This window comes from Bufo bufo, chromosome 8 (assembly GCF_905171765.1).
Source record: "Bufo bufo chromosome 8, aBufBuf1.1, whole genome shotgun sequence".
Lineage (NCBI taxonomy): Eukaryota > Metazoa > Chordata > Amphibia > Anura > Bufonidae > Bufo > Bufo bufo.
Window position 1 is genome coordinate 210,339,461 of NC_053396.1, and position 15,493 is coordinate 210,354,953.

Sequence of the window (15,493 nt, forward strand, 5' to 3'; positions counted from 1 at the left end):
TTTTCTGGAATTGGGGTTGTAAAACATATCTCCATCATTCCAAATTTCAATATTTGTCCTAATACATTGACGATCTCTCGTGAATGTACCTGTTTTCATAGAAGTTATCTCCTCGCCCTCCAGCTTTCTTACGGCTCCAGTTCACCTGCGCTCTCAAACCGTCAAAGATTTCCAACCTTCTTCCGCACACATCCATCAGCAACTTTGCACAATCCTACCAGGGTCCAACTTTTCAAAAAGTGGGGATGGACTAAGATTGCAACCATTCAGCAGACCACTGAGGTCTTTACTTCTGTGAGTGAAGATGACCAAAAAGATCAAATCATCTGAATACATCAATATGTAGCCCAAGAATTCCCCACAAAAATGCCTTCAACAGTATTTTATTTTGGCAGCCAACTTTCTGAAAATCGGACAGAAATGTCGTTTCCTGTACCTCCTGGTCAGGAACTCTTTATGTTTATATTATATAGGTTGTTGCTGTAGTACAAAAATTACATATACACCATTGTCCCAGCTCAGGCTAGCTCCATTAACCTTCCCTATGGGTGGCAAACACCTACTCAAGGACCCAGCTCTCCACAAGCACCATTAGCAACTGGCTGAGGGTCTATTAGATCTAAAAGACCTCTGCTTTTCTATCATTATGGACAGGGTTGTGTTATTTTTTTTCATCTGACTTTTTCTAATTGTCTGAGGACATTGATCACAGGGAAGGCATGCACCTTAATGACATTGTCCGTCTAATAGAAAATAGGATTACATGTAAAGTTATATTAGATTCTCTCAAGGTATGACTATGTTATATGAAATTCCATGAACATGATATTAAAAGATAATTGAGTCTGAATCATTTGGGCACTAAAGGGTTTCTAGACCTGATGGAAGTATCGGTAGATCTCGAAGGCTTTAAAATTAGGTGAGCGGATATCACAATGGCTGTTGTACAATATCATCCAGCTCATTACCATCTTAATAATCCAGGTCTGCTCCTGTATAAAAGTCCCACAGCTCCCCATAATTATAGGATGTGTTTCACCTTTTACTAGGCCTCGCTGATTAATTCCTTTCCTTTCCATCTAGACTCTGGATGACCTGGAAGAACGAGTGAAAGAAGCCGGCATTGAAATCACGTTCCGCCAGAGCTTCTTCTCTGACCCAACCGTTCCTGTGAAAAATCTCAAGGTATTTACTAATGTCATCTTGAATGTCACTTGGGAAATTCCTACTGGTAGGAATTAAAACTGATTAATTGTGCTGTTCTTCCCAAGAGACTCTACTTTGGTCAGTGGGTAGAACTGCATTATGGTGATTGACTTTTTACATGGTCAATAAAGATCACTAAACGACAGTGCTCAACCCTGTTCCCTATGACAGTCTCTCCTCGCTTTCCCTCATTGCTATCTCTGCTCTCGTTTTTTTCCAATATTCGCCTCCTCTCTCATTTATTCTTATCTTATTTTTCAGAGACAAGATGCTAGAATAATCGTTGGATTATTCTACGAAACCGAGGCACGGAAGGTCTTTTGTGAGGTAAAATTAGACAGTCCTTATTTCCTGTGATGTGCTTGCCTTGGTTATTCTTGAAACTGCTTGTTTTTTTTTTTTAATCTCTTGATATGGTTGCACTTTGCCACCTTCTTGTCTATCAAGGTTTTCAGTTATTGTTTCAAAAATCCTGCCCGGCTGCTTTGTTATGTAGAGTACATTCCAATCCCTATTCTATTTTCAGTCTTCTCTTTATCTCTCAAATTCTTTAGATTTTGTACATGATTCAATTTTCTCTTCTCAAGTTGCTCTCATTCAACCATATCCTTCTTATAATTACTGTTAATTGCTGAAAGAATTTCTCTGTCCATCAGGTCTACAAAGAGCGTCTCTTTGGTAAAAAGTACGCCTGGTTTCTGATTGGTTGGTACGCCGATAACTGGTTCAAGACTCCAGACCCATCTATAAACTGCACTGTGGAGGAGATGACTCGGGCCGTTGAGGGCCATGTAACGACAGAAATAGTCATGTTAAACCCTGAAAACACACGTGGTATCTCCAATATGGTAACTATAGCCTCTGTATACCTTTGTGTTGCCCCTTTAATTAACTTCAATCTTATTCAACACAAGTGTTATCTTTTTTTACTTGTAGACATCCCAGGAGTTTATGGAGAAGCTTCAAAAACGTCTTGGCAAGGATCCAGAGGGTGTTGGAGGTCTACAGGAAGCTCCTCTTGCCTATGATGCTATCTGGGCACTTGCACTTGCCCTCAACAAGACAGCTTATGAGTTATCAAAGAAAGGATTACGTCTAGAAGACTTCAACTATAACAATGATAACATCAGCCGAGAAATCTACAAGGCCATGAATTCATCTTCCTTTGACGGTGTTTCAGTGAGTCTCCTCTATTCAACATTGTGTTTTTGATTTATTTTGAGGGCTTCGTTATCCCATGAGCGGTGTTATCTTCCTCCTCGCTTATCTTTTTGGTTCCATCATGTTTTTTTGACAGCTAGTTTCTAGTCAGATAAAAATATCTCCTTCATAGGTAATGAAGATCTGCTTTATGGTTGATCAGTTGACTTAGTCAATGAAATCTGAATTGTCAGCTTTTTGAAAAATGTAATTTCATGGTGTACATGGCGCCCATATTGGTTTCACGTTACAATAGGCAGCTAATGAATTCACAGCATCTATTCAGGCTCCTATGGTGAAGTTAATGTGGCAATATTCTCCATAGGAATCCATGGCTTCATTGACTTCTATGAGGCCACACTGACTTCACCACCAACAATTTTTGTATTTCTTCTTGTTGACAGTACCCTTAGGTATATTGGTGCCCTTTTTCTAGGATCTCCAAGCGATGGTTTGTGGGATGCATCCATGCATGTTATCCATAATCTATGGAAGAGACCTAAACAAAATTTGGTCCAGAATTAAACCATCAGAGGTGGACTTAGACTGCCTAGGGCCCCTTGTTCAGCAATGTTGGTATTGACCAGCTGCATATGACGTAATCAGGCTTTGGGTAGAGGCCCACTTTGCTAAGCAGAAGGTAGAAACAATTGGTCCCTTCAGGTGCTAGCCCCCTTGGCATTGTCAATTTGCCTGTCAAGTTACATCAAATTCCCTTTTGTTTAAGCCAAGCAAAAATTGTTTGCTCCTGGATCATTTTCTGTGCACATTGTATAGTGGTAGAAAAAAACAAAACAAAAACATACCGTGTGGTACTCTTTTTATGTTTATTTTTTTACAATGGGCAATGTACACAATGTATTCCTATACAATGTAATACGTTGGAACCTTCCATGGGAGGTACACATTGGGCATAGAAGTGGTAGATCATTGTGTGTAGAGGCCTGCACACAAGGCTTCTTATTCTTCATAGAAATTCCATGATGGATGGATCAATACGTCAGAAAAGCTGCATGTTCTGGGTTATTGATCTGTTTTTTACACCATGCATTTACCGACCGCCTGAATATGCCTTGGAATAATTCATTCCTGTGCCGTGCGGCGCTGCTGATCTGTGAAAACAGTTGATTGTGGAGCTGATCCTATAAACCAGGTTGACATCCTTCTGGCACCGTAACCCCTTCATCTTTACATCCTTCTCCATTCAGGGTCACGTGGTCTTTGACGCCAGTGGGTCTCGTATGGCCTGGACGCTCATAGAACAGCTGCAAGGTATGTGACGGTGGCCATAGGTGTCACTATCATTAGTAAGAACCAACCCTAAAATGATAGGACGGCCTGGCGGGAGAATATGGCCGCCTTACTGGTGGAGGGACAGGTTGGGGGATTCTGTGGGGTCTTGTATAGGCTGTTGTGATGGAGTGCACCTCATTCCTCCTCATCAGATTTCCAGAATCTTCCTTAAACTCAAGATGGTATAGGCATACACCGGCACAGGTTTGGTGTCGCTTATGCAAAAAATAAAAATTTTTGAAAGTCTTTTTTACCCCTAACATTTTTCTGAGGGTCTGTTTGTAGCCAACATGCTTCCGTCATCAGCACTCAACGAGACATCAACCCGTCTTCAGATATTTTCATCTTGACATACAGGCTCATATTCACAGCAAGCAGATTTTCTACCCCCCTCCCGCATCATATCTCACGTTAGTTGAGTTATGCTTTATTGAAAACCTGTCATGATCATGCGCCACTAACACCTGTGTAAGGCTCTTACAGTGTATCTCACAGTTGTCAAGATCCTGTTTGCAGTCATCGAATGGAAATCTCATTTACTTCCAGTGGGTGAAAATCTTTCCTGGCCGTGTGAGGCTCACTCAACTTAACGGCTCGCCAGCTGCACCGTTAGCTTAGGTCCACATGGGTCAGATTTGTGCCGGTAACATCCACAGCGGAGGACAGTAGCTTTTACAGCAGAAAAAATCCACTATGTATGGACCAACCATTATTTATAATGACCTCTGCACCTACGGAAATAAACCATCTAGACTCCCAATGGAAGACAGCAAGCAGAGATCTTGACAACTGGGAGATGCTGATATACAAAGTATATTAGATTTTTTTTTTACTATGAATAAGCTCTATTTGCAGAAACCAGAATGCCCCTGTGAGGGTCTACCATGAGTTTTTCAGGCCTGGCTTTTTATTTTTATAATGGGCGACTATAGGACCGTACTCCGTTTCAGTGGTGGGAGCAAATCCGATGCTGGTTTATGCATGTGAATTACTGGTATCCTAGAGAAGATTCACTATTATGACGCTTACATCCATAGGTGGCCTGTACAAGAAGATTGGTTATTATGACAGCACCAAGGACAACCTCTCCTGGTATAACAATGACAAGTGGATAGGTGAGTGCGGTCACACCTTTCGGCTGACAGCTATTCCTCCCGACCTCCCCATCGAGGGCCAAGAGTGTGTGTGTTTTCAATAGAGAGAGGGAAATCGGTGAGAAGTTTCAAGTCTCCTCTGGTGGTGGCTCATTAAAGGATTGGGAATGTTAGAATCCAACTGCCCAATCCTTCTTTCCTATGAGGAGACAGCTACACATTATATGGTCGGTCGCACATTTGTCCGAAGATTTGGCCGACATTTCTCTAATGTGTGTGGCCTCCTCCTTCAAGTCTTCCCTTCCCACCTGGGATTATTTTCGTCCCACTATCTTCACCACATCATGTTCTCACCGCTCCTCCGCCTCGTCTTTCTCTCTCACGCTCTTTTTGCGTCGTCTTTAGGTGGTTCTCCTCCTGCCGATCACACCAAGGTGATCATCACTTTCCGATATGTCTCTCAGAAACTCTTCATTTCTGTCTCCGTTCTTGCTGGGCTTGGGATACTCTTGGGATTTGTCTGTCTGTCCTTCAACATCTACAATAGTCATGTGAGGTGAGTCGCGTGTAGAGTCAGACGTTTACCCACAACCCGATTTAAAGGGGTTGTCCAGGATTAGAAACACTAGAAAATCACTTTAAGAAGGTGTGTCCCCATAACAAGGTCTGCTACAGGAGCATAGCCTGGAGGCACCACACGCAATTCTTAGGGTCCTGGTCTAGTCCACACTAGTGGAGGACCTATGGTTAAAGGGGTTGTCCAGAATTAGAAAAACATGACTTCTTTCTTCCAGAAACAGCGCCGCACCTGCTTCAGTGATATGAATGGAGCTGAGCTGTAATACACAACCTGCAGACCGGTGTGGCACTGTTTCTTTCAGAAATCTTTCAGAAATCAGCCATGTTTTAAAATTCTGGACAGCCCCTTTAACCATAGGCCTTCCCCTAGTGGGGTTAGACCAGAAACCTAGGAGATGCCTCCAGGCCACTTGGACCTTGTTATGCCGGCACATAATTTTGTGATATGCACGCCCCCCACACCTCTTAAAGGGATTTTGCACATTTATATAAATAAAATGTAATCACTGAATGATGAAAGGTTTTGCAAATTTCTATTATATTGTAAGTAACAATTCCTCAAGATTTTCAAGATACCTGCTTGCTTTATGTGAACGAGTACATTCTTGTTTGCATCCAGAGACTGAAAACCCCCTCCTGTCCCAGTGCTTCTCGGGTTTGCTGCATCAGTATCCAATCTAGTTGTGTGATATGATATCTCGTAAAGATGGGCGACAAGTGACTTGCATATGTTTAGGGCTTGTTGCAGAATATCATCTCTGTTTGCAGTCATGAAATGGAAACCTTCACAGTGCAAATCTGCTTTGTTATGTAGTAGTATGGGAGCAGCAGGTACATGGTGTGTATCTTGCCATTTACAGTAGGACTGTAGGAAAGCTGGGTGACATTCCCCATATGACTTGACAGATGTAGCAGAGCCATTTACATAGGACTGCAGTTCAAATTCTATACTTACCGCTATGCACAAATAAAACATAGAGTTAGATAACAATTTCAGCACTGCTACATCTGTATAGTTATTCTTTGTATTTTACTGTAGGGAGGCACGCTCTTTATGTGATTGACAGGTGTGTGGAGTCTCATGTGGCGTCTGTCGCTTTCCTGCAGGTACATCCAGAACTCCCAGCCCCATCTGAACGACGTGACGGCCGCAGGCTGCATCCTGGCTCTCGCTGCCGTCTTCCCCCTTGGTCTCGATGGACGTCACATTGAGACGTGGCACTTCCCTTTGGTTTGCCAGGTAAGAAGATACAGTGAATGGGATGAGGAACGAGAGGATGCATGGGGCGCTGCTTATCTCCATGCAAATTGTCCAAATCTTCATAATTATAGCAAAGAAGTGAGCGGGAAAGTACTTGAGTCATGGGAAAGCTGTCAGAGCTCCTACCCAGCTTTCCTCATTCCCTGATTAAGCATGCTGGGAGTTGGCTCAAAAAAAATAAAAAAGCTGTATACCTCCAGCTGGCAGACCTTATTTCACCTCCTTGACCTTCGCCATCTTCCTCGCAGGCCCGCCTGTGGCTCCTGGGTCTTGGATTCAGCCTCGCTTACGGCAGCATGTTCACCAAGATCTGGTGGATCCATACGGCTTTCACTAAGAAGGACGACAAAAAGGAGAGAAGGAAGGTAAGGAAAAATGATGTCGTCATATGTATGTCGGGGAGCTGGGGCAGACTATGGTGTTCTTTATAAGCTTCTCATATAGTATAAACTAAGGTCAAAATAACAATCTGCACAGTTTCATAGTAATTTGGACTCTAGGTGGCGCCGTATTATTGATACCTGTATCTAAATACTGTAAGACGTTACTTCCATGTCTTCTATCCTCTCTTGTTAAGTTGGGTGTCAAAATATAGTGGTTTTAATCTTTTTTCACAGTTGATTGGCATCTTCGTGTTTTTTAACTTTTTTTTTTAACGCTTCCACGACTCGGATGTAATACCGCTAATAATTAATGACACACATGAAGGGCGACACGTTGGCTAATTTTAATTGCATGCTGGTTCTTAATGATAGGCTTCCTGGCAATTATGCTAAATGCATGGAGAATTGATGTAATTTGTCGGCCGGCTGGAAGACGTGTGACCGTGGGGAGGTTATTATTTTATTATATGCAGCCTGTATGGAGGATTCACCTGGCGGGGGTCTACGGCTGTCCTGATATAGCATGTTTAGTGTTATTCTCTGTTAATATCATAGGCCGGGCTCCCTCGGTTGAGCATGGTCTGGAAAAAGTTGCATCTCCTGACGAGTCAAAATGAAAGGAAACCTTAAAAAACATCCCTGTGGACAGTAATGGTGGTGTCTTTCTCAGTATGAAAACAGTTGCGTCCAGGAGTGGTCCATCTTGAGCATCTTGCAAGCATTTCTTAGATGTTGACAGGGTTTCATCTTTTGGCAAGGATCCTGAGAGGTCATGATGAAGAAGAAACTATTTTGTAAATATTCATTGTTCCCACACTTTCTGATGACATCATCAGTTTTTTTTATTGTAGGTTAATTGTTTGTTTGCCATTTAGGTCGAGTGAATTTGACAATTCTTGATACAATTGCCTTGTAGGCATCTGGTTATCCTCTGGAGAACTTCACGTTCTTTTAAAAAAAGTATATTGTTTTTGGCAATGTTTCAGCTTGTGTGATCAAAGCGGCGGCATGTGTTTACTTATTAATGAGATAATGCATCGCTTACAATAAATTATAATTATATTACAAGTCTGTGGTAAGCTCCGTAATCATATCAGTGATGTGAGGAAATAAATAACATAGCCGGGAGAAGTTAGTTTGGTGTCAAAAGTAAAACCTTTATCCATTTATCTTTCAGCATCCTGTTGTCTAGTTCCTCAGTCCTGAATCCCAGTAGTTTTGGTGTTTACTGATTGATTTAATGTCCCATTTACCAGTGTCCAGTAAATTGGTGCCTGATTCCTTTATGGCCACTTGTTTGGAGGCCCAGATTCTGGAGGACCAGGTTCCTCAGTCCATGGTGCCCAGTGGTTTAATGTCTAGTTTCCCATTCACTGGTACCTCAGTTTTCTGGCATTCTGCAAGCACAGAAACTAGTGACATAAACCTATGACCAACAGTGAAAGGACTTAAAAGCCAATTTACATCAGGGACTGGGCATCTAGAGCACCTTAATATCAGTGAATTGGTGTGCCATCCCCTGGTATCCAGAAGTTTAGTGACTAAACTCTGGAATCCACATGTTTAGCTCTCCATTTTCTGGTATCCATTGACTTGGAAGGCTTTGCCCTGTTGTTGACCAGTTCAATGTCCCATTTCCTTGAGTACAATGTAACCCAATCCCTGGGGTTTATTGACTTGGAAGGTCTTACACTGGTATTCCCTGGTTTGTTTCCTAATGTCATGGTGTTTAATGATTTGGTGGACCAATCCCTGGTTTACATTAGCTCAGAAGGCATTCCTCTGGTGTTCACCAGTTTGGTACTCCATTTCCTAGTGTCCAGTGGCTTCCTTGTCCAATCCTTTTTGTTCATTGGCTTGGAAAGCCTTACCTTGGTATTGTCTGGTTAAGTACCTAATTTCATGGTGTCCAGTGGTTTGTCTCTGGTTTTCACGTGTTCAAACAGTGTTCCTCTGATGTTCACCAGTTTGGTACTCCATTTCATAGTGTCAAGTGTATTAATGGCCCAATTCCTGGGGTTTGTTGACTTGGAAAGCCTTACCCTGGTATTCACTGGTTTGGGTCCTTATTTTCTGGTGTCCAATAGTGTGTGGGCCCAATCCCTAGTTTTTATTGGCACAGAAGGTGTTCCTCTGGTTTTCACCTGTTTGGTACCCCATTTCCTGGTGTCGAATGTGACTCAATCCCTGGGGTTTATTGACTTGGAAGGCCTTACCCGGTTATTCTCTGGTTTGGTCTCTAATTTCATGGTGACCCAATCCCTGGTTTCCTTTGGCTCAAAAAGCCTCAACCTAGTTTTCACCAGTTTGATACTCCATTTCCTAGTGTCCAGTGACTTGGTGACCCAATCCTTTTTGTTCATTAGCTTGGAAGGCCTTACCCTGGTTTGATCCTCTAGTAGATAATTTAATTGCTCCCTTAAATAGTAAGCAAGGATGGACCAGCTTCTGAAGGCAGCAACTTATTTTTTTTATGATTAGCAGGAAAACTGTATGGTATTTGGCACAGAGTATAATGTTCAGACACATGCCATTACCATGATTCTCCTGCTCATGTAGCTCATTGTATAAGTGATGGTGTGTCATAAATTGTTGCCTTTTGCTTCTATAGTACTCGTTATATTGCTGTATTTGCATATTGTTTTACATTTTATGTCCTACACGTGTTGGTATGAGATATCCCAAAGGGTTCGCTCCCACATGCCAAAAAATACTGGAAAGTTAATCGACTTCATATAAATTGCCTTTTCCACAGCACAATCTGGGAGAATTCAATTGTAAGCTTCAGTGAACCAGAGCCCATAAATTCTCAGCACGAGACTGCCGACCTTATAGAAATAAGAGAACTTCATAATAATTATAATAATAATAATATTAGCTGATGAAGCGGCCTCCCTCTCTCATTACATGCAGAAGGCAGTCATGGAGAAGCGGTTCTGTCTGCAACAAGGCATCTCCTGTGGAGAATCAGTGGAGCGGACCATGTCAGCACATCCTGGTGAAATGGAAATTGTGGTGGGGGGAGGCTGGGGTGCAGGGTAGTAGATGAATGTCTTTGGTCAGAAGTACAATAAGAGGAAAAATGGGTGGATGAGGGGGCGTAGGGTTGTAGATGAACGCCTTTGGTCAGAAGAACAATAAGAGGAAAATGGGAGGATGATGGGGCGTAGGGTCGTAGATGAATGCCTTTGGCCAGAAGAACAATAAGAGGAAAATGGGAGTGTGAGGGGGCGTAGGGTCGTAGATGAACGCCTTTGGCCAGAAGAACAATAAGAGGAAAATAAGTGTATGAGGGGGCGTAGGATTGTAGATGAATGCCTTTGGTCATAAGGGCAATAAGAGGGAAATGGGTGGATGAGGGGGTGTAGGGTTGTAGATGAACGCCTTTGGTCAGAAGAACAATAAAAGGAAAATAAGTGTATGAGGGGGCGTAGGATTGTAGATGAACGCCTTTGGTCAGAAGAACAATAAGAGGAAAATGGGTGGATGAGGGGGCGTAGGGTTGTAGATGAACGCCTTTGGTCAGAAGAACAATAAGAGGAAAATGAGTGGCTGAGGGGGCATAGGGTTGTAGATGAATGCCTTTGGTCAGAAGAACAATAAGAGGAAAATGGGTGGATGAGGGGGCGTAGGGTTGTAGATGAACGCCTTTGGTCAGAAGAACAATAAGAGGAAAATGAGTGGATGAGGGGGCGTAGGGTCGTAGATGAACGCCTTTGGTCAGAAGAACAATAAGAGGAAAATGGGTGGATGAGGGGGCGTAGGGTTGTAGATGAATGCCTTTGGTCAGAAGAACAATAAGAGGAAAATGGGTGGATGAGGGGGCGTAGGGTCGTAGATTAATGCCTTTGGTCAGAAGAACAATAAGAGGAAAATGGGTGGATGAAGGGGCGTAGGGTTGTAGATGAAGCCTTTGGTCAGAAGAACAATAAGAGGAAAATGAGTGGATGAGGGGGCGTAGGGTCGTAGATGAACGCCTTTGGTCAGAAGAACAATAAGAGGAAAATGGGTGGATGAGGGGGCGTAGGGTCGTAGATTAATGCCTTTGGTCAGAAGAACAATAAGAGGAAAATTGGTGGATGAGGGGGCGTAGGGTTGTAGATGAATGCCTTTGGTCAGAAGAACAATAAAAGGGAAAAATAAAAATACAGTCAGATTTAGAAGACAGAAGTCGATGGGTTCAGGTTTCTATCAGCCGATGTAGTGTTGATTTATTTTCTATTTTGATTGAAAAATTGCAATTACAGTCAGCCATCTTGGAGTCTATGATGAGATGTCTTTGGACAACCAGTCACCCACCTACATACAAGTGTTACAAACGTTTCCCATGTCCTACTGCTGGGTTAGTCTTGTGTATGTTACACCCACTGTCATATACAGTACATGTGTGTTCTGTAAAAAAAAAAACATCCATATTATGGGCAACATCCATGGTCCATGACAATACACCTGTAATATGGAATGCATTAGAATCCATTGTCACCAATATTTGATATCTTTTCATAGGGACTGGCTTATTAAGGGGTGTGGTCTTGGAGGTGTAGCTTATTAAGGGATGGTAGTTGGGGGGTGGTTTATTAAGGGTGGCTTTGTTGGGGGCGTGGCTTGCCATAGAGCAAGGTTTGCCAGAACATACATATTTTGTCCTGAATATTCCCTGCATATTGTTCTCATCATAGGAACCTTACAGTTAGGGCAGGAAAAAAAATAGGGACTGACCACAGACGCCATTTACTATTAAAGGGGTTTTCCAGGAGTTAAAGGCTATTTACACCTTCGGAAGCTATTTTTTTATGATTGTATTTTGCCCATTTTTGGGTAAAAATAATTTTTTTAATTGGCCTTTTAAAAATAAAAAATAAAATATTGAGCTGCGTGACTGGTACTTTCACTTTGTAGGAACAGTAAAAAAGAGAAAAAAGGAGGAGGTTAATCAAGTCTCTGGGGAAAAGTTTGAAACATCCTTTATTTTTTTTCCTCTTTTACACGACCGTTTTATTTTTCCATTTACGGGCCGTTTTTTGCGTTCCGTATACAGAAATCACGTTCCGTGGCTACATTCAAGTCAATGGGTCCGCAAAAAAAACGGAACACATACGGAAATGCATCCGTATGTCTTCCGTATCCATTTAGTTTTTGCAGAACCATCTATTGAAAATGTTATGCCCAGCCCAATTTTTTGTATGTAATTACTGTATCCTGTATATGGCATACAGAAAAACGGAACAGAAACGGAAAACTCAACAAAAACGGATCAACGGATCCCTGAAAAACGGACCGCAAAACACTGAAAAAGCCATACGGTCGTGTGAAAGAGGCCTAAGTGAGTATTTTCTCCTTTATCCTGAGAATCACAGTGAGTGGCGCTCCCTCTATACCTACTTTTTTGTAGTCATAAAAAAACACGCCTGGTGAATCATCTTTTCACCATGATTATCTGTCTATATTTTCATAACTTTCACTTTGTGCCAGTCATCTAATAAACCTACTAAAAGTACTGAGAGGTCATAAACAGTAAAATAGGAACTGATCTATAATGAGTGTTTATAATGTCAGAGAGCAAAGATAAGGAGCACATCAGCTCCTGGTCTGACGAAAAGACAGAAAATCCAGAGGCTGCTACTAGAGCATTTCAGCTCCCTACAGAAAAAAGGACTCAGTTTTTGTAATAAAGAACAATTGAAAAAAAATTTTTTTAGCTCAAAATAAGTACAATTCTATAATAAAAAGACAAATGCCCCCAAAGGAGTACATAGCCTTTAAATATTGATGAATTATCCTCCCAGCACCCACTGCCGACAAGGAAGAGGCTGAAGATTATCTGAGCACCGTGGCCCCGTAGATGTCCAGTAATGTCACGTCTATTTGTCACACCTTTGTGCAGCTCAGTCCCATTCAAGTGAATGGGATTGAGCTGTAATACCAAGCACAGCCACTACACAATGTATGGCACCATGCCTGGTATAGTATGAAAAGGCCACAATGCTCGTACGAATTCTGCTTTAAACAGCTGATCAGTGGGGAGTCTTCCACCATATCAGATATTGATGACCTGTCCTGAGGAAAGGTCATCAATATTTTACTCCCAGAAAACCCCTTTAAATTTACAGTTTTTATTAAGTCTGGGTAACCCCTTTAAACCTGAACAGACCAAGAATTATTTCAGACCCCAATTTTCAAAGTCCAGACCAGACCGCAATGTTCAGACCCCAGACAAGACCCTTAAATGACTTCAGTCCCCAGATCAGAAACCTTTTAATTACTCACCTTTCGTGGATCCTCTTCTTCAGGTCAGGCTCCGGTCACTGCAGCAGATGACTTCTTGACACAAGCTAGCGTCAGGATGTCATTTGCAGCAGCAACTGGATCCAAAGAGGAGTTGGACCCTGTAGAGGAGGAGTCGAGAGCAAGGATAGGTCAGCATTACTATTGAGCATTACCTAGAAAAAAAAAACTGCTGCTCCCCCCAGAATTAGGGGTATAATGCCGGGAAGAAAAATTTGCTGGGGTTGCCCTTAAAAATGGGGGCAGTCCCAGCCAATTTGGGATGAGAATTCATAACCACAAAAAAGACCTCTGTATGAAATTGACGGTCCATACATTACTGTGGGCGTTGTAGAGATCCATAATATGGCGGTGTGCATGAGGCCTTTAAGGGATACATCCTATGGATTAGATCGTTACGTACGAAGGTAAAGCAAGACTGGAAGGAGCAATTACACTCTGTCAAGGGCCTCTGAAGTCCTGTAACATGCTGCTCTACCCACCCTGATCCCTAAAGAACAAAGCTTCCTATGGAGTCGAGCGCTAAAGGAATAGGTCATGTGACCCAGCTCGGAGACAGGGACGCTATTTATAGTCCCCTAATTGGCACTTTGGGGGGCCGCTATCTAGAAAGGTTATCATCCAAAGGTAAAAAGAAATGATGGAATTTTTTTTCCCCCTTTAAGATGGAGCTGCGCGAACCCAAGGAATTCCCGGGGATCAATATGGCCGTGAACAAACTCCTTTTCCCGCAGTAACATCTTATCTGTAGAGTTGACGACAGTGCCAGTATATTCCTGTAAATAATTGGACTAAAGACATGGAGTCGCCTTCCCTTCCCCGAGTGTTAGGGAGCATATCTCTTTTCTTGGATCTAGGTGGTACTGACAGGCATGGCGAGATGAGGATGACAAGAGGAATCAGACTACTGAGGCAAATTGAGAAATGGGGGGGGGGGGGGGTTCGCTGGTTGGCAGCGAGCTATATTTTCCTTTTGCATCGTGTTTCCATGGTAACAGACAGCAACGCAATGCAGGAGCTTCACACGTGCATCTGTATCCCCCTCCTCCCCCCAGCCCCCTCCTCTCCTCATCCTCATGATCACACGTCGGGATATATAGATTGAGAATCATTAGCATCACACCTCATCATGAGGACGGATTGCGGAGGAATTGACAGCGATCAGACTTAATATAGAAGAACAGTTCGCGGAGATGGAGTTTGACAAATAACAGCTGGTTGCGGCACTCGGCGTCTGCTACACTGGCATCATCTGATCTCGTGTCTGTCCCCTCTGGTCATACTGTACATTCAGGGGCCTCATGTCTCTCCCGTCTTCTCTTATCTCTGTCCAATTTCTTCCATTCCTCCCGCAATACATTCAGGAGCAGCAGTAACGATCTGCTGCCTCCGCCTCGGAGGGGATCGGGGAGAGTGGGGGGGGGGGGGGGGGCGCTGCGCTAGGTTTCTGGGCTATTATTACCCATCTATGAAACGGTTGCTGAGCTCTCGGTTTCTATTGAATCCTTTTTATGCTGCGGCATCTGCCATGATCTTTACAACTGATATGTTTTGGCACAGTGGGAAAGACCGAGAAAACTAATTACTGGTAATCAGCAGCTTGATTGTTATAGAGTGTGTGCCTGCCCCTTTAAATATTTAGTGAGGCGCAATCCCAATCCCAAGTGATATTAACAGCTGAAGATGCAGTAAATATTCCTCATTTATTTTCATTACTTTACTTCTTATTTCTGGATGCTGCTCCCATCATCCCTCCGCTGCTGTAAAGATTGTATATTCTCTTTAGCACAGAGGAAACACATCTTGTGCTCAATAGCGCCCCCCTGCTAAGTAATGAAATTTGTATGAGCTGCCAATAAACTCGGGGGAAGGGAATTGTATCTGCTCTGAAAACATTTCTCAATATCTGTCCATCTCCCTGAGAAAATAAGCTGAATATATTTTCCTTGCCAGTACTGGCTACTAGAATAATGCAATGCCATCCATGGAAATAAATAGAATAGAAAGGATGTATTATAACAAATATAATGTATTCAATATGTGAGAGAGAATCTGAATCGCACATTCTCATTACTAGGCTTTTGATATAACAACTGTTTTAAATTTCAGCGGTTTAGATTCTCTCTCACATACTGAGTACATTGTATAGACTTCTCTTTTCGCCCCCTCTGGATCAGCACTGCTCCCCATTC

The 15,493-nt window shown here is 42.6% G+C and overlaps 1 protein-coding gene across 2 annotated transcripts in view; it reads left to right on the forward strand.

Annotated features, from left to right (window-relative positions):
* The window catches only part of GABBR1 (gamma-aminobutyric acid type B receptor subunit 1), a 116,137-nt gene that overhangs the window by 77,683 nt on the left and 22,961 nt on the right, over positions 1–15,493 (forward strand). For both annotated transcript variants that reach the window (XM_040404914.1, XM_040404915.1), the window contains 10 exons: positions 124–294; positions 1,084–1,185; positions 1,468–1,533; positions 1,863–2,054; positions 2,143–2,385; positions 3,615–3,678; positions 4,737–4,814; positions 5,199–5,349; positions 6,480–6,612; positions 6,882–6,998. In XM_040404914.1, the coding sequence (XP_040260848.1) occupies positions 124–294; positions 1,084–1,185; positions 1,468–1,533; positions 1,863–2,054; positions 2,143–2,385; positions 3,615–3,678; positions 4,737–4,814; positions 5,199–5,349; positions 6,480–6,612; positions 6,882–6,998 (1,317 nt within the window). The remainder of the gene's footprint in view (positions 1–123; positions 295–1,083; positions 1,186–1,467; positions 1,534–1,862; positions 2,055–2,142; positions 2,386–3,614; positions 3,679–4,736; positions 4,815–5,198; positions 5,350–6,479; positions 6,613–6,881; positions 6,999–15,493) is intronic.